Source organism: Taudactylus pleione, unplaced genomic scaffold, assembly GCF_031769625.1.
Source record: "Taudactylus pleione unplaced genomic scaffold, aTauple2 ptg000290l, whole genome shotgun sequence".
NCBI lineage: Eukaryota > Metazoa > Chordata > Amphibia > Anura > Myobatrachidae > Taudactylus > Taudactylus pleione.
Window position 1 is genome coordinate 2,666,595 of NW_028284692.1, and position 24,490 is coordinate 2,691,084.

General features: G+C 46.3%; 1 protein-coding gene across 1 annotated transcript in view; it reads right to left on the bottom strand.

The window, feature by feature from the left end:
- Positions 1–24,490, bottom strand: part of MYO15B (myosin XVB) — a 96,300-nt gene that overhangs the window by 14,029 nt on the left and 57,781 nt on the right. Inside the window, exons 32-41 of the mRNA XM_088482689.1 lie at positions 19,707–19,779; positions 19,396–19,469; positions 19,241–19,317; positions 18,025–18,143; positions 8,908–9,002; positions 8,718–8,795; positions 1,905–2,001; positions 1,612–1,760; positions 1,352–1,476; positions 293–426 (exon numbers count right to left, since the gene is read on the bottom strand). Coding sequence (XP_088338815.1) covers positions 293–426; positions 1,352–1,476; positions 1,612–1,760; positions 1,905–2,001; positions 8,718–8,795; positions 8,908–9,002; positions 18,025–18,143; positions 19,241–19,317; positions 19,396–19,469; positions 19,707–19,779 — 1,021 coding nt within the window. The remainder of the gene's footprint in view (positions 1–292; positions 427–1,351; positions 1,477–1,611; positions 1,761–1,904; positions 2,002–8,717; positions 8,796–8,907; positions 9,003–18,024; positions 18,144–19,240; positions 19,318–19,395; positions 19,470–19,706; positions 19,780–24,490) is intronic.

The following is a 24,490-nucleotide window of genomic DNA, read 5'->3' on the forward strand; positions in this document are numbered from 1 at the left end:
CAGCATGGTGAAAAAATAATAATATTGGCAAAATCTCCGCTCTAACTACAGTGTAATCAAACAGTGGTCCATTAGGCCATATGCTATGTATCCATAGCTCAGATTCATCATTGCTTCCTTAGGGCTTGTTAGACCTACCATTACTGCTTAATTAATTAGGGAATTGTGTACATTCTCCATAAAAAGCTAAAATAATGTGACACAAGGATTGTGTAGCACTGAATTATACGTGAATATTGGAGAGCCTCAGATTTATTACAGAAGAAATATAGGTCTCCTATAATGCACTCACCCAAAAAGCGGATCTTTGCCTGCGAAACATTCAGATTTTCCAAAGCCTTTAGCTCCGGTATGACATGCTGCTGTACAACCTGTAGATTGAGACGATTCTGCACAGAGGTAGGAATGTATCCTAATAGTTCTTGTCTATAGAAGTGGAAATATGTAACAGGATTAAGGCTTACAAGTAAATGGTTCTGTTAAAAAATGAAACAAAGCATCTCTATTATACATTTTTGTTCCCAATGCAATCATGTACCGGTTCCTAAAAATGACTCATTATTATTGGTATCAGCAATATCCGAATATATGATCGTGCTAAAGATAAACTGCAAGCCCTATACACATTACTACCATAATTATAGCAGGCACTACACTAACATATAATACTGTAGTCTGCACTCCAGACTATCACTGCCATACCTACACCTGAATATGGGATGTGGTTAATATACAGACGGAGGGGATTCCGGTGGTCTAGCTCCTACCACTTGCTAGCTAGGTAACTCTTCACCTCTAGTGATCCTAGAACCCACCACTTTCTATCCAGACCACCTAGCACTTACCTCAAGTGAGCCTAGGACCGTTCCTTGGGACACCCCTAGTGACCCTATCTCCCACTACTTGCTAGCCTGCCTCTTGCACGCATCACTTGAAACCCAGAACACACCCTTGCCACTCTAGCTCACACTCCTCCCATTTTATTTATTAATCCATAAGATGTTAGCTGCAATTATACAAACATAAAATTCAACTGGCGACATTTTGTAACAAGTCAAAATGTTGTACCTGTGGACATGTTTGTTGGCATTTCATACCAGACCCTCTCCAGTCTCCCACTTCATAAGCATCAGCATAGCATTAAACATTAGTATATGCTGGAGGCTGCAGTATAATGTTATAAAGACTAAATGTAAATATGAATCCAATCTTAGGCTCTAGGGCGTAGAAAAATAAAGCATATCACTGCCATACTTAGATTTGATCTTCAGCTTAGCAGCGTGCTTTGAGTTCATACGGCAGCATCCAGCATATCAATTGCAGACTCACAAAAAAGTTCAGTTTTACTCACTTGTTCGGGGGAGTGTTCATTCCTTTTATCCGATGCTGAATAGCAGCCGCTATTCCTGTTAACCTCTCCAACTTTTCCCGTGGACTCAATAGCAGAGATTTTCCCTGCATGTAATCATGACGGGCCTAGATGATGACAAGTGTCCATTATTGCAGATTATAGATTTTATACTTAATGGAACAATGTTCATTTGGAGTTGTGTTGTCAGGGTAACCTGTGTAATGTTGTATGTTCTGAATTAACGGGCTGCTTATACTAACCTGGTTGTAATGCACTTGAACATACACTTCACAGCGTCCTCTGAAGGTAGCTTTCCATGTAATTCTTTTGAACTCAAAGCCCACAGAATTGTCCTGGAGCAGGAAGTCATGGATATATTCCCCAGGACGCAGGGGCCGCACCACCTCACCTTTAAGAAGCAAATTTATCACTAAATGATGTATTTGTGTGTGTATTATATATATATATATATATATATATATATAATACAAATCTGATCCTTCCAGCTACTACACCCCTTTATCGCCACAATGTAAGAGAACCTAGCAATTACCTTTGCTCTTGTTTGCAAATATAGCAAATTCTTCCATCTCACTAGGTTCAGAGACCAGCAGCTCTTCACAGATCTGTGGGATCAAATCGGCTGCCACCTGGTGGAAGGAGAGGGATATTTTTACAGCCATGCCTGTGTTTAGTAGTAGGAATGGTCTTCTTTCATTACCACCACTAATCAAGTTCTCAGTATTTAATATTTTCCTGCATGCACAGAAAAATTTATTTTTATAGAGCGGAATTATATTATTATAATGTCCGGTGATTAGGCTCAATGCCCCCATTCTTTTCTTCAAACCCAACTATCCCCAGTGCACCAGCAACCCCCCTAACATCATTCACATTCCTCCATCCTGTAAGTGCCCCCCTGAAAGCCAGGTCAGTCTTTAATAAACTGATCCCCACCCACAACATCTACATCGTAAAATCTTTACCCCCTTTACATAACTGGAACTTGGGCTTTCCTCAATGACACCTTCTTCCCTAACCTTAGATCAGGCAGACATCAATGTGACAGAGTCAGAATCCTTCTATATTCCCACTTCCTGGTGAATCCTCCCGAGCCCTCTCTCTCCTCCTATGAGGTCCACTCCACCCGTCTCTTCCATCCTGTGTATATTAGTGTTGCCACCATCCACTGTCTCCAAATTACTTGATCACTTCTTCACCTGGCTCCTTAACTTTCTCTCTCCTCAGACCATACCATTCAGCATCCTGGGAGACTAATATCCCATCTAATAGTCCCACCAACTCTGTTGCCTCCAAACTTCTCTCAGTCTCTTCCTTGATTAGCCTTTCTCAATAGTCCCTTTCCCCCCTCTCTCAACAGTGGCTACTCCTCCCTCCAGTTGCTGTTCTTTCACCCTCTGTGCTGTCTTTGACTTTACCAACCCGCCACCTTACCTCTTTTCAACCACCATTCCCTCACCTTCAACATCTCCCATCACTTTGCATCCCCCATTCTCCTATGGTAACTCTCACTAACCTAAATCTTGATGCCCTTGACTATCTTCTCAGTTGCAATTTTGGTCTGGAATCAAGTGTTGTTTGAGTTTGGAAGAATACATGTAATTTTTGTTTGAACTATGAGAGGGGCAGTAATTGGAGTAAGTAGCTTAGGGAGTTTATATGAGTTGTTTGGGAAATTGCTAAGCTTGCCTGATGAGATGAGTCTTCAGGAAATGTTTGAAGGATTGGAGGCTAGAGGAAAGTCTTGCTGTGCAAGGAAGGGCATTCCACAGAGTGGAAAAAATCCTGTAGCTGGTAATGGGAGCAAATAATGAATGTAGATGATAGACCAGGTGTGGGCAATAAGCGTCCTCCAGCTGTTGTTGAACTACAAATCCCAGCATGCATTGTAACAACTTTAGCATGGCTAAATAGCAAAACTGTGGCAGGGCATGTTGGGATGTGTAGTTCTACAACAGCTGGGGGGGGGGAGACCTCACCTGACACCTTCACCAAAGACCCCCACCTCCCCCCACAGCCGGACCTCAGTACCTCACAGCTAATCGTTCTATCTGCATATAAAAATAACAAATACAAATATCACACAATAAGTGGTAGTAGTGTAGAGGGGAGATTGGAGTAAAAACATGCCAAGTTAATTAGGTAAAATTCTTGCAATTTTTTTTGGTAGTACTTAAATGGAAAAAATATTGTTTTCTGTTACTGTGTCACTTTTAGGAAACTACTGTACATTCTGGTGCTGGGTTATTAGGGAACCAATGCTATTGTCTTTTTTTAAAAAAAACAAAGGTATGATTTGGGTGGGTACTGCACTGCAAAAAAAGGAGACATGTCTTACCTGTTAAGTCTTTTTCTTTGACTCCATAGGGGTCACAGGGACAACGCTGGGTATATCTTGGAGGGGAGAGTCTGTGCACCAAACGGTTAAATACAAATACCCACAAAGCCCAGGCTCTTCTCCTCTATACCCCGCCCCCAGGCAGAGGCCGTTCAGTTTTCAGTTAGCAAGCCCAAGGCAGGAGTGAGGCGGAAGAGAAGGAAGGCCAGCATACATACAGAACCATCTATACCATGGCCAGTACAGCCGGACCGGTCACCAAGGAAACACCCCCAGCAGACAGGTGCGTCAGGGTGGGTGCCCCGTGCCCCCTATGGAGTCAAAGAAAAAGACTTAACAGGTAAGACATAAGTCTCCTTTTCTTCTTCTTCCACTAGGGATCACAGGGACATCCCAAAGCAGTCCCCTAGGGGCGGGAACATTCCTGAGCTGCAGTGAGCACAGAACACCCGAAGGCGGTGTCCGAGGGCACAAAAGTGTCATGCATAAAACCTGATGAAGGTATGAGCAGACAACCATGTGGCAGCCCTACAGAGCTGTTCAGCAGAAGCCCCACAATGTGCTTCCCAAGAAGACCCAACTGACCACGTGGAGCCGTCACCACGGCAGGGGCAGGATGGTTTGCCAGGGAGTAAGCATGGCGAATGGAGAGGCAGAGCCACCTGGCCAAGGTTTGCTTAGCAGCCACCCAGCCCCACTTAAAAACATCATACAGAACAAAGAGTCTGACTTACGTATCTCCTTGGTCCGTCTGACATAAATCCGGAAAGCCCTTACCACATCCAGCAAAGCTTCCGGTGGAGAAGAATCCATAGGTTGGAATGCCAGAATAACAATCTCCTGATTAATGTGGAAATGGGATAACATTTTAGAAAGGTAGCCCAGGCGCGTTCTTAGCACAGCCCTGGCAGGATGGTAAACCAAAAATGGGGAGCGTCAAGAAAGCGCTCAAATCAGACACCCGCCAGGCAGATGCGATGGCCAGCAGAAAAACAGTCTTCCACGTGAACCAGCGCAAATCCACCTACTGTAATGGCTCAAAGGGAGCCACCTGCAAGGCTCAGAGAACCAAAGAAAGGTCCCAAGGAGCCACAGGAGACACGAATGGTGGCTGAAAGTGGAGAACTCCCTGAAAAAAAGTGCACACTTCCGGCAGCAGAACAATCTGCCTTTGGAAGAAGACCAACAAGGTCGTAACCTGGTCCTTCAAGGACAAGAGTCGTAGGCCCAAGTCCAGACCCGTCTGTAGAAAAGAAAGGATCCGGGAAAGACTAAAAGACCTGGGATTAAGAACCCTGGTCAAACACCAGGCAAAGTAGGTACGCCAATTTCTGTGATAAACGCGCCGAAGAAGGCTTTCTAGCCTGTAGCATGGTCCTAAGCACTCTTCTAGAGAATCCCTTTGCTCTTAGGATGGATGTCTCAAGAGCCACCCCATCAAAGCGAGTCTGGCCAGGTCCGGATGGAAACATGGACCCTGAGACAGCAGATCCGGTCATAGCAGAAGCCGTAGAGGGGCGTCTACAGAGAGGCCCAGGAGATCTGTGTACCACACGAGTCAAGGCCAATCCAGTGCTATGAGGATCAGAGTGCCTCCTTCCCACTTGAATTTACGGAGGACCAGAGAAATCATTGATATCAGGGGAAAGACATAAATCAGGGGGGAAGGTCCAAGGAACCATTAGCGCATCCACAAGGAGAGCATTCGGATCCCTGGTGTGGGAGCAATGCGAGCAAGATGATGGTTGTAGCGAGATGCCATCATGTCGATGTCCAATAGACTCCTGTGACGGACCAATAGCTGGAAGACATCTGGATGCAGCGCCACTCACCTGCATGGACATCCTGCCGACTTAGGAAGTCTGCTTCCCAATTTTGGACACCCGTGATGAATATAGCGAACAGTGCTGGAAGATGATGTTCTGCGCAATTAAGAATTTGTCCAACTTCCTGCATGGCTCCCAGACTTTGAGTGCTGCCCTAGTGGTTTATGTAGGCCACTGCCATGGCATTGTCCAACTGAACCTTCACCAGACGTACCGGAAGGAGGTGTTGTGCCTGACACAGGGCTCTGTACACAGCACGCAGTTTCAGAATGTTGATACAGTCAACTCTCTTGACACGTCCAACATCCTTGTAATGTTAGGTGACATGTGACCGCACCCCACCCTCAAGGACTGGCATTAGTGGTGAGAAGGACCTAGTCCTGGTTCCAAAATGGGCATCCCCTGTCCAGATGTAAGCTCTGGAGCCACCACAGCAGGGAGACGTACCTCCTGAGGACGAAGTAGAGGTCTGAGCCTTGAGGTTCGGGCGAGACTTGATCCATTGTTTTAGAATAAGGCCCTGGAGAGGCCGGGAGTGGTACTGACCGTACTCCACCATATCGAAAGTTGAGACCAACGACCCTAGAACCTACATGCACGAGTATATGAACACTCAACGCTGACTGAGAAAATTCCGTAATTTGGTCTCTAAGGCCGAAATATTTTCCAGAAGAAGGACTACTCGCTGAGCTCTGGAATTCAACAGTGCTCCTAGATGGAGCATCTCTTGGGATGGTGCTAGTGTGGACTTCTTCCAATTGATTATCCAACAGTGAAGCTGTAGGAGCTATACTGTCAGATGAATGCATTCTTTGAGAATTGTCAGAGATTGCGCCAGTAGCAGCAAGTATGGTAAATTTCTGATGCCCCGTCTGTGCAGGTGTGCAGCCATGACCATGACACCCGAGGGACTGTGGACAGACCAAAGGGCAAAGTTTGAAACTGGTAGTGACTGGTTTGGATAGTAAACCTGAGAAATTGGTGGTAATTGGCTCATATAGGAATATTCAAATATGCATCATGCATGCCATAAAGTCCCCCGGTTCCACTGCTAGAATGATGGACTGAAGGGACTCCATGCAGAATCTGGGAACCCGAAGAAACTTGTTCAGATGTTTCAAGTTGAAGATGGGTTGAAAGGAGTCATCCAGCTTCTGAACCAGAAATAGATTGGCGTAAAAACCTACCCCTCTCTGGGATGGGGTAACTGGAATGATGACCCCTGAGAGAGAGCAAACAGACGCCTCGAGAGCTTATGCTTTTTCTGGCTGTAGGCAGGCCGGTGGAAAAGAACCAGGAAGGTGGACGTTGACGAAAGGTGAGAGCGTAGCCTTGAGAGACGACTCCTCTGACCCAAGCATCTGTTGTGTTCTGCATCTACACAGATGAAAAATGAAGAAGCCGGCCTCCCACTCTGAGGTCCCCTGGAAGGAGGCCTGTCCCATCATGTGGCAGGCTTGTCTGCTGGCTTGGCAGCTGGTCGTCTAGTGGACCATGGTTGCTTACCTCTGTGCTTAGAGCTTTTAGAAGCGGAAACCTGGTTCCTGGGAAAGGGCTGACCTCTGACCTTCCTTGAGGACCAAAGGAACGAGATGCAGAAGTTCTGGATCTCGGGTTGGTAACCGATGGCAAGAAAGCAGAGGCGCTTTTTTTCTCCATGATGAGTATACACTCTCTTTGATTGTCAGTTATGTGCCTTATTCATGTACCTCATACATGTGCCTGATTTTTTGCAAAATGCCTTCCTGTACTGCTTATTGATGCAGTTGAACATGATGACATACTTATGATGTACCTTTTGCAAGTTATGGACATGATTCAAATATAATAAATTTTTCTACTTTTTCTATTTATGGAGGTGCTGGCTCTTTTGTTTCATTATATTATAATATATATACATACATACATACACACATAGGCTGTACTCACCTCTGCAAGTGATGCTCCCCCAGTGACCAGTAACAGCAGCACAGGCACACAGTAAAGGGTGCACTTACTTACATGCACGCAGACCTCTTAATGCAGAATAGTGGGCTAAATAGCTCAGCAATCCAGCTAAAGAGCAGGAAGGAGCAGAATAAAGCACAGCTGCAGGGAGCAGGCTATAAAGGAGACCGGAACCCAAACTTCTCACACTAGCGCTGAGGCAGGCATGCAGTAAAATGGCCGCCCAGCGTCTAGGAGGGGGAGGAGAGTAGTGAGGAGGCATCTGGAACTTACTGGCCGCAAGGGAGAAGTACGCCTCAGGAGTGGGGGAGGGGCGAACAAGGAAGCACCCGCCTCCCCCTTCTGGCACAATCCACCGGGAATATGGTCGCCGCTGCTTGTATTAAGCAACCCCTGTACCATAAATATATATCCCTGGTGGTCCAGTGGAAAGCACAGTGACCCAGGTGCTCCTACCTGCCAGCCAATGTCTACCTTGTCCCCAGTGTGTGCCGGCGCTGGGGTTGTGAAGTAGCAGTGGGGGCGTCCTATAGGATGCCTTCCACTGCACACTCAAATAATTAATTAAAAGAAATACATTCTTAGGAGACCACCTAAAGTAGCCCCTTCAAAACCACCAAACTTAAAACTGTAGGGCCTCTGCCTGGGTGTGGGGTATAGAGGAGAGGAACATGGGCTTTGTGGGTATTTGTATTTAACCGTTTGGTTAGATACCCATCTCCAGGCTATAGCCAGCATTGTCCCTGTGCCACCTAGTGGAGGAAGAAGAAATTATGATATTGAATTCAGAATGTGATCAGCTCAAAAGTGCCAGAATAGCTGAAATGGATTACAAAAAAAAATGTCTTAGCATTGAAGGATTAACATACCTCATTTCTCCTCTTTAAGAATGTATGATCTTATGAATTGGTTTCATATTACTTAATGCAGTTATCTATATCTTTAACCACAATTTTAAATGTAACCTTCGGGATCCATCAGTACTACTAACCAAACTTCTAAATGCAAAACTGAACCTCTGATTTTGTTCATGACTTATGCAAAGCGCCTTGAGTCCTGAAGAATAGCACTATATAAATAGTATAAAGCATGTGACAAGAGTCACTTTAAATGAGTGATATCCACATTTTATTTAAACTCATAAGGGTGTCTGAGCCCTGCACAGGTTTACATGGCTAATATACTTGCTATTGCAATCCAATATTAATTGGCATGTAGGCCTTCTAATACTCACAGTAAAAGTGTTAATTTTGGTTGTAAATTCAGCTCCCCCTGCTAACATTATCAAAAGACGTCGAGATACTCTTCCACTCTGTTGAGAGAATAATATACTGTAGCACATGCTCTACTTGTTATAAACACAATTTGCTCTACTAGCCCAATATGCTGCATCACCCCAGCACCTTCCCATAAATGGTAATTACCATCAGCGCCTCCAGCTCTTTGCGTGGTGGGAGGTGCCTGCGTCCATGATACAACACAGTATGACGAAGGTGTTCCTGACAGCTCCGAGAGGTCTCTGGATATAGAAGCAAAAGTTATGAGTATTATACAGATCAATCACTATAACTATATACTCCAGAATACGAAGGGGCGCTGTCATTTTTATGACTGTATAAGTGTAATAGTTCACATTCACCAACAAGATGCCTTGTAGTAGTGTACCCTTTTTATTGTAAATTAGGCTGTAACACATAATTTTATGTGAGGTACACATGGTGTCACAGAGAAAAGTAGTAAGTCTTTTCTTGGGTCAATCCATCGATTTTCATAAACTGCATACTATACTATTCTTGCAGTATATATAATATCTACCTAAAACAATTTATATATGTGTGTGCAAAGTAAAAATCTGCACAAAAGACATACAGTAAAGTGTATAGCTGATATATACTATCATACTAGCATAAAATAGAGTATATTATCCATTGTAGAGAAAGCTAGTCTTGCATAAACAAGGTTCTGGGTGTATACAACATTCTTGTATATAAAATGATTTGGTCTGTTTGTTTGTCTGTCTGGTCATACATTCGGACACCCCTGCACCGATTGGGATGAAAGCAACAAAAGGTGGTCCAGTTGGATCCTGGCCAGGTTTTAGAGGGGTTAGGGTCCTGGTCGGACCTCCCGATGGTGTACGCTGGGGAGAACTTTGACCTGGGGAGTCATTTCTGGTCCTTATTTGGATGAAAACTTCACAGAAGGGTCTAGGATGTCTTATGGAGTTGTTGGGGTCCTGGTCAGACCTCATGGCGGAGTGTGCTGGGCAGAACTTTGACCCAGTGAGAAATGACATCCCTCCCCAGGGTGACACCCGGTGTGGGTGAACCCGCTGCAAAAGGGGGCTTGACCTTTCAGACAGGGTGTGTGGCCCCAGGTCCCAAACCCCCATTTTAGTCACTCTGAGGGTCCCAGAGATATGGACTGCTCTCGGAGACCAGTCTGTGTGCAGTGCCGAGTCTCAGGATGCTTTACTGTTGGTATGACACAGGATGAAGACTTTTGGAGGATGGCCTGGTGTCAAGAAGGGCAGCAAAGAAGCCACTTCTCTCCAGGAAAAACATCAGGGACAGACTGATTTTCTTCAAAAGGTACAGGGATTGGACTGCTGAGGACTGGGGTAAAGTTATTTTCTCTGATGAATCCCCTTTCAGATTGTTTGGGGCATCTGGAAAACGCTTGTCCGGAGACGAAAAGGTGAGCGCTACCATCAGTCCTGTGTCATGCCAACCATAAAGCATCCAGAGTCCATTCATGTGTGGGGTTGCTTCTCAGCCAAGAGAGTTGACTCACTCACAATTTTGCCTAAGAACACAGCCATGAATAAATAATGGTACCAAAATATCCTCCAAGAGCAACTTCTCCCAACCATCCAAGAACAGTTTGGTGACTAACAATGCCTTTTCCAGCATGATAGTTATCCGTTTTGTCTTATGGCAAGGTGCTCCAAGTGGCTCGGGGAACAAAACATTGACATTTTGGGTCCATGGCCAGGAAACTTGCCAAACCATAATCCCATTGAAAACTTGTGGTCAATCCTTAAGAGGCGGGTGAACAAACAAAAACCCACAAATTCTGACAAACTACAAGCATTGATTAGGCAAGAATGGGCGGCCATCAGCCAGCATGTGGCCCAGAAGTTGATTGACAGCATGCCAGGGCGAATTGCAGAGGTCTTGAAAAAGAAGGGTCAACACTGCAAATATTGACTCTTTGCATAAACTTAATGTAATTGTCAATAAAAGCCTTTGACACTTATGAAATGCTTGTAATTTTACTTCAGTATACCATAGTAACATCTGACAAAAAGGTCTAAAAACACTGAAGCAGCAAACTTTGTGAAAAACAATATTTGTGTCATTCTCAAAACTTTTGGCCATGGCTGTACTATATATTACATTGTGACGTAAAGCCTGAAAATCCTTATGTAGCTCCTGTTTAAAAGCCGGTGTTCTGCCTTGAATGTTGAATCCTAGATACATGTACTGAAGAGAAAGTGTTATTAAGTTATAAGATTTGCACAGGTTATTGCAGACTTCTTATTGCAAACTCTTAAGATAAAGGTTATTTAGCATATGTGAGGGAAAGTTAAGGTCAAACATTATTCAACCAAAATAGATGAAACTAGCTATACTCTGTTAAGACCCCCATACATCAGCGAAGCATTGGGCCAATTCACCAATCCCCAGATGCTGGGGCATCAGTGAAATCCAACAATGTTATATTTTGGTCGTGATTGGCAAATCGGTGAAATCCGATTTTGATCAGCAAATTTGGGATTTTTAACATGTAGAATTTCACTGATGCCCCAACAGATTGGCAACCTTCGAGGGCGGTTCCGGTCCGATCAGGGAATCGACCAGCAGATGTATGGGGCCCTTTAGACAGTGGGGGGAAGCAGTATTTGCCCTTGAACAGTTGATCCAGAAGTACATACATAGCCAAAGGTGTACACTGTGAGTAATTGACAACCATGAGTGCGGATTCAATCTCCCTGTTGACATAGAAAGCAATTTTGTCTAAATTGTAACATCCTATTAGATTAAAAACTGTGATCCTGCAATTATTATATCCTGATCAAATGGGTTCAATGCCTAGCAAGTCAATTGCTACTAATGCTAGGCATTTGTTATCCCAAATTCACAGACCTAGCTCTGCTGGGGAGGAGGCAGTGGTGGTATTTGTCTGAGATGCTTCAGAGATTTGGGTTGGGTCCTAGTTTTATAAGTAGGCTTCAGCTCCTGTATTCCACCCTGGTGGCTAGGATATGTATTATAGGGTTTATCTCCACTTACTTCTCTCATGGTAGGGGTACAAGACAGGGTTGCCCATTGTCACCCACTCTGTTCGTACTTGCTATAGAACCCCTAGCCTGCCTTTTTAGCTCATAATCCAAGATCCAATGCCTTTCCATTGGTGGGATAAAGCAAAAACAAGCCCTTTTGCTAGCAAACCTACTGTGAGGTCCAGCGAAAAGACATTTAGCTGTTCAACAAATCAGCCCATGTTCTACACAGAAAATCACTTTTTAAGGCTGGGCCTCTGCTCTGTACCTGTCATGAGGCTAAAATTCCTCAGCCAGCCTGAGTGACGAAATCAACTACAAACAAGTGAAAGTGGCTTGGACAGCTTTCTAATGGGAAAGAAGGTGGGGTCTCTTAGCAATGCATTTCTCACTTGTAAAACATTTTCTGTAGCGTCCACATCCCAGACATAAAAGTGGAGACTTTGGTTGCACATTGTATATAATATTTGTTTCACAAAGAAAATAAATGGGCAAAGGACACACGTCAGCCCCCCCTAGGAAACTCCACCACAGTGAGCCAGTTGCATTTCGTGACTGCACTGGCTACACTGTGACTGGCAGTGGCTTCCCATTAGAAGCACTACCTGCCAGTCACACACAGGAAAGGCAGCCCCAGGGGCATGTGTATTCTCCCCTGGGACTGCCAGTCTGGGCTGCTCTGCCTTTCGGGCAGCCCTACGTGGCTTCTAGGGGCTGCAGCAGATGCAGTTCCTAGAAACCAGTGTTATGCGCATGTGTGGCACCACCTCCGCTTGTGAGCACTGGTGCCTGGACCCGGCCAACTGGAACAACAGCAGCCCCCCTCATACAAGAGGATAGGCATGGCCGTTGGTGGGATGTCGATGGCACAAAAATAATCTATGGTGAACCATCAATGGTTTGCACCCCTTGATCGCCATCACTGCTGTGGCACATCGGGTTGCAGGCTAATCAGAGATAGGGGTGGGGCTTAGTCACCATTGGGGGCGAGGCTAAGCTCTGTCCCGTCAAAAAAAAAAAAAAAAAGTCGACTCACATTCATCCATCGATGGTGGAGATCCATTGGCTCTATGCCGTCGATGGCAAAACCATCGGCCATCGATGTTTAACCATCAATGATTGCTAACTACAAGAGGGTAGTAGTCGCTGCTGTACACAACCGCCTTTGCTTGCTTACGTTGTTGTACAGTATGAGATGCAAATAAGCAGCGATATTACAGTAACTAGGGTAAACTGCTGAAATGCGGGTGGATCATAGGAACACAGACACTGGTTGGATTTGGAGAAGGTCCAACAGGCAGGGAGATGGGACACCTGATTGCTCAGTATTCACATTTTATATTTTTTTATTTTACATATTAAAAATTATTTCCAAACATTTAACTTCAATCTCATTAAATAAGGGTAGTATTTTCAGGATTATTATGATTGTTTATATGGCACCACAAGTGTTCCGTAGCGCCTTACAAAGTACATAAACAAATAAGTGACCAGTGACTTACAGTACAGTACAATACAATGCAGGACAAGGACATGGATAATATACATTGCTATATTAGCAATCATAACACCCAAATAGCAACAGCATAAGCAACCAAGAGTTAGGTACCCTAGTGGGGAGTAAGGAGTAGATGAAAGTAAAGAGAAGCAAAAGAGGGTAGAGGGCCCTGCTAGTAAGAGCTTACATTTGATTGTGGAGGGGCACACAAACAGGCGTGACACAGATGGGGTAGACAGGGAGGAAGGAGCATGTAGCAGCAAGTTAGAATGAGCGCTGGAAGGATTTGATTAAGTAGTAGGTCTTGAGAGTACATTTGAAGAATTGTATGGAGGTGGAACTGATGGGGAGAGGAAGAGAGTTCCAAAGGTGGGGAGCATCAATGGCAAAATCTTGGAGGGGTGAGCGGGAGGAAGTAATCAGTTGTCAGGAGAGGCAACGTGCATTTGTTAAATGAAGAGGGCAGACTAGAGAGTAAAGGGAGATCAGGTCAGAGATATAAATGGGAGAGGAATGGGTGAGGGCTTTGTAAGTGAGTGTAAGAACCTTGAATTGGGTTCTGAAGGGGAAGGGAAGCCAGTGGATGGCTTGTAGGAGAGGGGAGGTGGATGTAGAACGCTTGGAGAGGAAGATGAGCCGAGCAGCAGCATTGAGGACAGACTAGAGAGGAGAGAGATGGGAGTTGGGGAGGCCAGATAGGAGCAGGTTACAGTAGTCCAATCTGGAGATGACTAGTAAGTGTATGAGGGTTTTAGTAGCATCCTGTGTAAGAAAGGGTCTGATCTTGGAAATATGTTTGAGATGGAAATGACAGGACTGCTAGAGATGCTGGATATGTGGTTTGAAGGAGAGGGAGAAGTCCAGGATAGCTCCAAGACAGCACACTTTGGGGCTAGAGGAGATAGTTATGCCATCAATTGATAAAGAAATAGTGGGAAGTGAGGTTATGTGGGAGGGTGGGAAGATGATCAGCTCAGTCTTAGACATATTAAGTTTAAGAAATTGCTGGGACATCCAGGAAGATATAGCAGAGAGACAGTTGGATATATGAGTGAGGAGAGGAGGAGAGATCAGGGTAGGAAAGGTTGATCTGAGTATCATTAGCATAGAGATGATATTGGAGGTCAAAAGAGCTGATGAGTTCACCTAGAGAGGACGTATAGAGGGAGAATAGGAGAGGTCCATGAATAGAACCTTGGGGAACACCTACTGTAAGAGGATGTGGTAGGGGAGAGGAATCATGAGAGGAGACAGAGGCCCTGATTCAGAGCCACACGCTCTGACAGAGCGCTCGCTCTGAATCAGGGCCGTCCCTCCTACGTTTTAGAGCAGCCTCCTGGCCGCTCGCATAACTGTGGGTGACTACCTACAGCTATAGCGAGCAGCCAAAATGATGTTCGCGATGGTCAAGACCATCGCGACATCGGGCTTGCGACGAGAGCCTGCGGTAGGGTCTCGCTGTGCAAGCCCTGGAGTGCTTTTGGCTCTATCAGAGCCAAAAGCACTCCCACTGACATCACTAGTGATGTCAGTGGGGCCGGCCCCAGACGGTAGGCGTTCCCATGGGAACACCTCCATCTGGGCAGCCACGCCCCCGGCACGCCCACCAAAGGGGGCGTGCTGTCAATCCACATCGACAGCACGCCCCCTTTGGTGCGAGACCCATAACGACGGCTTGGCCGTTGTTATTCGGGTCTCGCGCATGCGCACGACGGAGCCACTTCCGTCGTGCGCATTTGGGCAACATCGACCCGCTTGCGAGCGCTCAACGCTCGTGAGCGGGTCTGAATCAGGCCCAGAGAAGGATCAGTCAGAGAGGTAGGAGGACAGCCAGGAGCGGGCAGTGTCAGGTAGATCAAGGGAGTAAAGGATTTGCAGCAGGAGTAGGTGGTCCACAGTGTCAAAATCAGCAGAGAGGTCGAGGAGAATGAGCAAAGAGTGTTGGCCCTTGGATTTGGCAGCAAAGAGGTCATTACTGACTTTCGTGATTGCAATTGCAGTGGAGTGGAGAAAATGGAAGCCAGACTGAAAAGGGTTAAGGAGGGAGTGGGAGGAAAGAAAGATGGTAAGGCGGTTGTAAACTATACGCTCAAGGAGTTTGGAGGCAAAAGGGAGGCGAGAGATGGGTCGGTAGTTGAAGAGAGTGCTAGGATCAAGGGTATGCGCTCGCAAGTGGGTCGATGGTGGCACAGTGCGCATGCGCACGACGGAGCAGGCTCTGTCGTGCGCATGCGCGAGACCCGGATAGCGACGGGCAAACCGTAGCTCCGGGTCTCGTACCAAAGGGGCGTGCTGTCGATGTTGAGTGACAGCACGTCCCCTTTGGTGGGCGGGCCAGGGGCGTGGCTGCACAGACGGAGGCATTCCCATGGGAACGCCTACCATCTGGGGCCGGCCCCACTGACATCACAAGTGATGTCAGTGGGAGTGCTTTCAGCTCTGTTAGAGCCGAAAGCACTCTTGGGCTTGTGGCAACGAGACCCTACCACAAGGGTCTCGTCGCAAGCCCGATGGTCGCGATGGTGAAGACCATCTTCTGGCCGCTCACTGTGGGTGGTCACCCACAGCTATGCAAGCGGCCAGGAGGCCGCTCTAAAAAATCTGAAGGCCGGCCCTGATTCAGAGTGAGCTCTGTCAGTGCGTCTCTGAATCAGGCCAAGTGCCAGATGAGAGGGAGAGATTGAGGAGGTGGGCAAGATGGGAACAGGCACAAGTAGGGAGGTAGCAGTGCATACTGAAAGGCATAGGGTGGAGGGGGGTGGGACCTGATGAGGGTCATGACTTCCTCTCCAGATACAGGGGAGATGGATGTCAGAATTGGTAAAATGGATGGGTAGGGGTGATCCGGGAAAGGAGGGGATGGAGTGCTGGGTAGTAGGTAGCAAAGTCAAGGGCAGAAAGCGAGGAGGGGAGGCAAGGAGGGGGTGAGCATAGAATGGAATTAAAGGTGGCAAAGATATGCTGGGGGTTTGAGGACTGGGAGGAGATGAGGTTCTTGAAATATGACTGTTTAGAGAGAGAAAGGGCAGCACTGTAGGATGAGAGCATACATTTGAATTGGAGAAAGTCTACCTTACTTATGGTGCATACACACGGTCAAACAGGTTGTCAGATTTGTACGATAATGATCCTTTAGTTATTGTTTAAATCTGACAGCTTCTGGCCCCCGCAAACGACCAACGATGGTGGCCACGTATGGTTGTTACCGACCATCGTCGGTAGTCCGTGCAAGCAGGCATACCTGGTCGATATCGACCAGGTTAGCCTTTTTACTATAGGGACCTGCAGCATGTTTTGGACGTTCGATAACGTTCATCCAACACATGCAGGACGATCAGATAACTATCTGATTGTCCCCCCATCGTACCGTATGTACGCACCATTAGAGTGTGATCTTCTCCACTGTCGCTCGGCGGTTCGTCAACACATTTGCAGGTATCTTGTGCATTTGGAATGCCAAGGTTGTGGTATGGATTTGCGTGGGTGAGAAGTGATTGCCGGAGCAACAGAGTCAAGAACAGAAGTAAGGGAGGCATTGTACAGGGAAGTGGCTTGTTCAGGGCAGGAGAGAGAGAGAATAGGGGAGAGAAGGGAGTCAAGCAGGGAGGAAAAAAAATGGTGTCGATAGCCTCAATGTTACGCTTAGTGATGGTGGCCTTAGGAGGTAGAGGAGTTGAAGGAGAGAGGCAGGGCCGGCTTTAGGGGTGTTTGACCAGTACTGTCCCGCTGTTCCACACGTGGGCCGAAGTGGCCCGCGGGTGATCAATTCGGGAGGTTGGGGACCCCCACCACTGCAGCTGTGCATCGGTGCTGGAGTCTGAATGGATGCTGAGCGCGGCATCCATTTAGTGACAGAAAAGAGGTGGGGAAAGCCCAGCTAGTGAGGCTCCCCTCAGCCTGATATTATCTGGAGGCGTGCCATGCGGGCACGCCGCCAAATAACGTCATGTAGGGGGCGTGGCTTATGGTAATCAGGACACGCCCCCATTATCAACTGGAATATTGACGTCACCTAGGATAATGAAGGGAAGGTCTGAGGAGAGAAAGTGAGGGATCCAGGAAGCAAAGTTGTCAAGGAATTTGGAGGGAGGGCCAGGGGGATGGTAAGTTACAGCTACAGGTGTACTGGGTGCAGCATGGCTCATATAATTTCCCAATTGGAATCCCAAGACAAAGTTGGCATTGCACTTGATACACCCACACCAGGCCCTAATCAGCCTGCACATCTGCTACACTGTCCTCATACAATGTTGCTCAAGTCACAAATAGCCCCTCTTGGCATGCCAGGTCCTGGCCTGTATGCCATATAGATGCTAGGTATATGAGGACACATATGTAGGTCATGTCTTTTCTGAAATACCATACCTTTGTCCTCTAAATATTGGGACTATCTTGCACAAACATGACTATTTAGCTTTTTGGATGCCATCAGGACTGAAACCATGGAGAGACAGAACAGTGGGGAACAGGATATTAAACGTCACATAAAAAGTACCATAGGAGAGTGAAACGTAAATCCAGGACAGGGGAAACAGTAATTAGACCTGACTTGACTAGAGCATATGGATAATAGTCAAATAGTACTTGCAAAGGCTTTACAATTTCATCCCATGTTCAGCTTTCATAAATACATAAATAAGATCACTGCATTTACACCAACCAAGCCATAGTACAGCAAACGGAGCATCTACTCAACAAAACTCTAAATAGGCAATTTTTTTCTTGTATTTGTATAATCCATCATTTTTAGTTACACACCTTGGAAAGTATCAGAAGCATCCTGAAGGTACTTTGTAACACATGGCAATAATGTGGGGGAAGGAAGGAAGTATCCTGTCAGCAGGCTCAGGAGCATCCAGCCTCGGTTACAACTCTCCCTATAAGGGTAGAGACCTGTCTTAGAGGGCAGCAGTATAACATGTCACTGTGGAGTAAATCATGTTTTGTGATAAACCACTTTTGTGCTGGAGATTAATACAATAGCCTAATTCTATAATATATCAGTTAATGGTTTACATAGTAAAAAATGTTCTAGAGAACAAACTATTCACTGTCCTAGAGCTGGGATTTCGCAGATCTGGGGGTCAAAGGCAAATACTGTCTATGTCCTACTGTAAGGGATCTATTCACTAAGCCTTGGAGAGAGATAAAATAGAGAAAAGATAAATCCCAGCCAATCAGCTCCTAACTGTCAGTTTACAGGCTGTGTTTGAAAAATGTGTTAGAAGCTGATTGGCTAGGACGTCTTTCTCCACAGCTTAGTGAATAGACCCCTTAAGCTTACTAGAATTATATAAAAACAAAGTGCAAGTAAATGACTACTGTATGCAAAGTGTTTCCAAATACTATATTCATACTGTATATACAGTAATATCTGTACTTATTAGGAGAGAAGACTATGAAAATGGTGATAACATTGAGTACATAATGGCCTGATTCTGATTCAGAATGCGTCTTTTGCCAGTTGCACGCCTGTGTCTTTATGCAAATGCCGCTACAAGCCCTTCCCCTGGTGTAAAGCCGTACGTATGAATGTGCAAGTACTGAGATGCCCACTGTCAGCACCCTATGGCAGGTGCAGTTTCTCCGACTATGGCAACAAAGCTCACAACATTCCCATAGCAGTACCCTAAGATGGAGCATCTCTGTGCGTCTGCCCAGCCATCACCTTTCACCGTCCAGGAACGCCCAATACAATTTCAAGAACACGCTTCTCCCGTGAGCCTCAAATCACAACTCCCACTCTGCGTACGGAATATGGCCACATGAGCAGTGCGACTTGGAAACATGGGCAGAAGAAACATTTTGCTTGACTGCGTCCAACATTAATGCTGCTTCCAACTAAGATCAGACCAATGTTATTTATGTAAGAACTCGGCTCAAGTGATATTCTTGCTGAGGACTTACAGACAAGCATGGCTATTACATCTGTGACCATATAGATAATCACAGAATGAGCGTTAGGGGTACTCACTGTTTGGGGTTCTCAGTAATCTGTTTCAGCACTTGACAGTAAACCTCATCCCTCAGAATTGTTTTTTCTCTGCAGAGCTGTAGGGTGAAATATACATTTAATATTTGTTTTAACTCTTTCTCTCTCCCACATGATCTATTTGATCAAAATCTCACCAGAAGAATCTCATAGATACATTTCACATCATCCTGCTCTCTATACTGCTGGTCTCCCATGAATCTCATCAGAGCTGGGGGGTAAAACACAAAACATTACATGCAAGTATGCATGAGACCATGAACTATACTCCGAACGGGCATTAAAGTGGGCTGATGTACAGTTATATTTTGGTAAAAATATCACAATTTAATACCAGATTACAAATGTGAGTTTCAGTGATGAGCTATGTTTATTTCTTCCACATGCCCACAATTTCTAACTAAAACAGTGATCAAAACACACTTGACAGTGCAGTGAGGTTACATACTCATGAAGTTTTGAGTTGATAGGTCATTCATCTCTTTATCGGTGTAATAAATCAAAGACTCTGCAATTGGAATCTAGAACAAATGAAAGTTACGTGAGCAACATTACGAGGAATGTGTGAGCTAGCGGTGTGTGCACAGAGGTAGGTCTCTAAAAGATGGTGTAGTGTGCATGATAAGCAAGATGGTGATAGTGTGTAGGGAGGAAAGGTGGGGAGGATGTTGGTAGTGGCTATAGAAATGTTTGGTGGCGAGGATGGTGGGCAGACAGGCAGAGTGTGGAGGATAGATAATATATGGTGCAGAGACACAGTTGGGGAAGGTAGCATGTAATGAGATTGTGTGGGTAGGATGACTTACGTGTATCGGAGGGTGAGAAGCATGGTACAGGGTTCAAAGAACAAGGGTGGGGAGAATAATATTGTGTGTGTAAGGAGACAGGATTGGAATAATAATGGTGTGTGTAAGGAGATAGGGCAGGGAGGATGTTGTAGGGTGCAGGAGGATTGAATGAAGAGGATGATGTAATGTGAAGGGAACAGGATGGTAATGGTTAGGGTGGTGATGTGTGTGTAGACAGACTGGGCAGGAGGAATGATTGTGTGTCATGAGGCTTGGTGGGAGAGGATGGTGGTCGATGCAGACAGAATGGGAGGATATTGTACATAGGGAGACAGAGGAGGTAAGGCTTGTATTGTGTAATGTATGTAGGGAGCTAAGAACATGGAGATTGGAGGTGTGTAGTACGGATGATGGTGTATGCAGATTCTGTCTTCTCACCTCCCAGCCCATCACTTCTACCCAGTTCACCCTCGAACTGTTCTACCTTCCTCTTAGTATGTAAGCTCTCAAGGGCAGGGCCCTTCTTTCTCATGTTCCTCTTAGCACTATCCTTGCATTCAGAATCTCCTTTCAGTGACTCTGTCTCTGTGTGTTTGTTTCTTTGATGGGTACAGGTATATTGTTTGCTGATCTGACCTTCCAATGACTCATTTCCAGTTGCCTGTCAAGATATTGCGAGTCCCCGACCGTCATTCTCTAGTGCACGTCCTACCTATAGTAGTTTGTAACTTTTACTGATCTGTACTGTCCATCTATATGTCACTGTACTTTTACTGTACCATTGGTCTGTCACATTTTACTGTTACTGTGTATATACCCTGTACGGCTCTGTGTAAACTTTTTGGCATGAATAAAAGATAATAATACAGTATATGGGATGGGAGGGTAGAGATGATGATAGTGGGTGTAGCGAAACAAGTAAAAGCTATTCGACATTTGTACAGGCAACTACTGTGGGTAGGTTATTTGTGTTCATGGAACAATAGTTTGGAAAGGATGGTGGTGGGTGTTAGAGATGGAAGTTAAGGAGGAGAGTTTTATTTGTGATGGCTGTGTGAAGAGGATAATAATATGTATTATTCCCCTTTCAGACAGACATCAAAGCGTGAATTTCCCAGATCTCAGTCCCCAACCCTGGTACATAGCAGGGTCGTGGACCGGGGCACTTCGACCTGGGTCAGCCACTTTCACACATAGGACCTCATTCAGACCCGCTCGCATGCATGTTGATGGTTGTGCATTGCGCATGTGCAAGCCCCGTAGCGAGTGAGAAATTCACTCGCTACAAACGGGGCGGCTGTCGATGTTGATCGACAGCTCACCCCATTTTGTAGGTGAAGTGGGGGTGGCTGGACAAACGGAGGCTTTCCTGAAGGAACGCCTGCTATTTGTGGGAAGCCCTACTGACATCACCAGTGATGTCAGTAGTGAACTTCTGGCTCTATTAGAGCCGGAAACTCACTGGGGCTTGCGGCAGATGAGACCTTACCACAAGGGTCTCATTGCAAGCCCAATGGTCGCGATGATCGCGACCATCACCTGGCCACTCGCAAAAGCTGTGGGTGGTCACCCACAGCTTAGCGAGCGGCCAGGTGGCCATCTTAAAAAAAAGAAAAGCGGCCGCCCTCATTCAGAGCGAGCACTCGCTTTTTGCGAGTGGCTCTGAATGAGGTCCATAGTCAGGACCTGGGTCGGTGCATGTGTGAAAGGGGTATTAGAGATGAGGAGGGTAGTGTTGTGTGTGAATAGCTGTTCATGAAAGGTGGTGTCGTATGTTAGAGGTGGTTGTCTTTGAAGACAACATTGTGCTTTAGAAGATCATTATAGAGAAGGGGATAGTATGTGTGGGAGTTGGTGTTGCAGTTCGCATTGTAGAGAGGATGGTGATGCAAGCTGCAGATGGCTTGATAGGGAAGGGAGTGTATATTGGTGGTGGCACTCTGAGGAGGATAGTGTTTTGGAAGTGGTATTGTGTGGAGAGTGGTGGTTGGTGTAAAATAACCGTATATAAAAGAAGGATAGGTGTTGGAGCTGGAGGGAGCATTCTGGGAAATAGATGTTTTTAAAGTGGTATTGTAATGGTATTTTTAGTGATTAAAAGTTGTTTATATAGCAAATACATATTACGCAGTGCCCTACAGAGAACATTTAATCATTCTCCCTGAAAACAAACACACACACACACACGTCAATTTCGTCCAAAGGCTCAAAGAGTGCAGATTGAAGAAAAGTAAGTACAAGATTGAGGTCCCAAGGAGAGGTAGGGGGAACAAAGGGGTGCTGAACTCGCAGCACTCCTTGAAAAAAGGTCTGAACCTCAGGAAGCAGTGCCAAACGACGCTAAAAGAACACTGACAAGGCAGACACCTGCACCTTAAGAGAACCCAACCGAAGTCCTGCATCGAAGCCTCTTTGAAGAAAAAGAAGAAGACGAGGTAAGTGGAAGAAAGAAGTGGATGAACCACGCAGCACACACCAGGACACATAGGATCTCCAATTCTATGGTAATGTGCCGAGGTGAAGCCCGAGCCCGAAGCATGGTAGGAATAACCTTCCTCGGGATACCCCAACTCCTTAAAATGGTGGTTTCAACAGCCTCGCCATCAAACGAAGACTACTTAGGTCGGGGTATACAAAGGGTCCTTGTTGCAGAAGATCTGACCAAAGTGGAAGAGACCAAGGTTCATCCACCAGGAGGGATAGAAGAGCCGCGTACCATGCTTGACGGGGCCAATCCGGTGCCACCAGGATGACTGTTACTGTTTATGCACTTGAGCACCCGTGGAATCAGAGGAAATGGAGGAAATAGATACACCAGATTGTATGGCCAGGGAAGAAACAGAGGATCAACTCTTACCGCCCTGGGATCCCTCGTCCTGGAGCAATACAGAGGTAGTAGTTGGTTATTGTTCCTGGAGGCCATGAGATCTATCTGTGGAATGCCCCACCGGAACGGGATGACGGGAGCCTGGCATCCTTTGGCACAACCTCCTCTGGAAGGCGAGGAAGCTCCCCTTGGTCTCCCTTGGAATTGTCACCGAAGAAGGCAAAAAAGTGCTTTCCCCGCCAATGGCTAAGGAAATCCATTTGTCCAGCTCGGGTCCGAACAAGATGTCACCCGTATATGGGAGTCCTTCCCCACCACCTGCTTGGATTCTGCATCTGCCTGCCAGGAATGTAACCACAGGGCTCGACGAGCGGCAACAGTTGAGGCCAACATCCTGGAGCCTACCTGGCCAATGTCACGGGAAGCTTCTCCCAAGTATACTGCAGATTCCTGTATGTGTTCCGCAAGGTTGATGAGTTCCAACCTGGAAGTATTGGATTTTATGGCCCAATTCAGACACGCCCGTTAGATGCGTTGGCATGCGATCGCGGTGTAACTTTCCCTTCATAACACACGTCATCTCCAGGAAGTGTATTTAACAATCGGTAACATCGAGTACCATCGAACGCATACACAGCAGTTGTGGCTGACCATACCCTACCGCAAGCACTGTGAGTGCTTCAGTGTGTACTGTAATTCAGCCATGTGAAGTGTATTATGATGCTGCGTCTTAATTATGCACGCCTCTGAAACAGCGTTAAGATGCACAGACATAACTGCGTTCACACGACCACACCCCCGTTTCCCTCGACCAACCCCTGTTACCACCCACAAACGGCTCGTCCTGTCACTCATTCTTGCGAGGCATCTATGTACAAGGGGCAATCACTTCACAATTGCACAGACTGGTTCGTGCATGAGCACTGCAACTTATATGCATGCGTAGATTGCAAACATTGGCTCTATACGACCGAAAGCATCTAGGGAGCAGGTCTGAATCAGGCCCTCAGTCCCTTTGCTAGTTGCTCGCCCCCCTTTTCTACTGCCTTGTTGACCCAAGAGCCTTAAAAGGCCGGTCTAAGAAGGGCACCAGCGGCGACATAAATTAACTTGCGAGTGATCTCCATCTTGCGCTCAGACCCCTCTTTCAAGGTCTAACTCTGGCGTTAAGTCCGCCATAATCCCAGTGAAAGACCACATCCAGGGTGGTGGAGTATTCACACCCTGTGGGGGAATAGAGGGCTCTGCATCACATTCCTCACAAAGGGTAGAGGCCTCAGAGTGGGCATGAGGAAACTTTTTCTTGCACCTAGTGCAAGCAAAAAAATTTTGTGAAGTTTTTTCAGCTGCCATCATACACACAGCTAACACACGCACATGCACACGCAGCAGCCAACTGCCTGACACAGATAGACAGCGACATGACAGTTAGGGGAGACAGCACATAGAAGGAGAAAAGACAGCCAAGCTCCCACCTTACGGAAACTGAAGACCCTAGATTTAGTCTGGCTCCCCAGCAACCGCGGCTCTAACCAGCAGAATCTGCAGCCGCAGCGTTAAGTGTGTCTGGTATCAGAAAATGGCGCCTGAGTGCTGAGCTCGTCAAGAGAGAGAGGA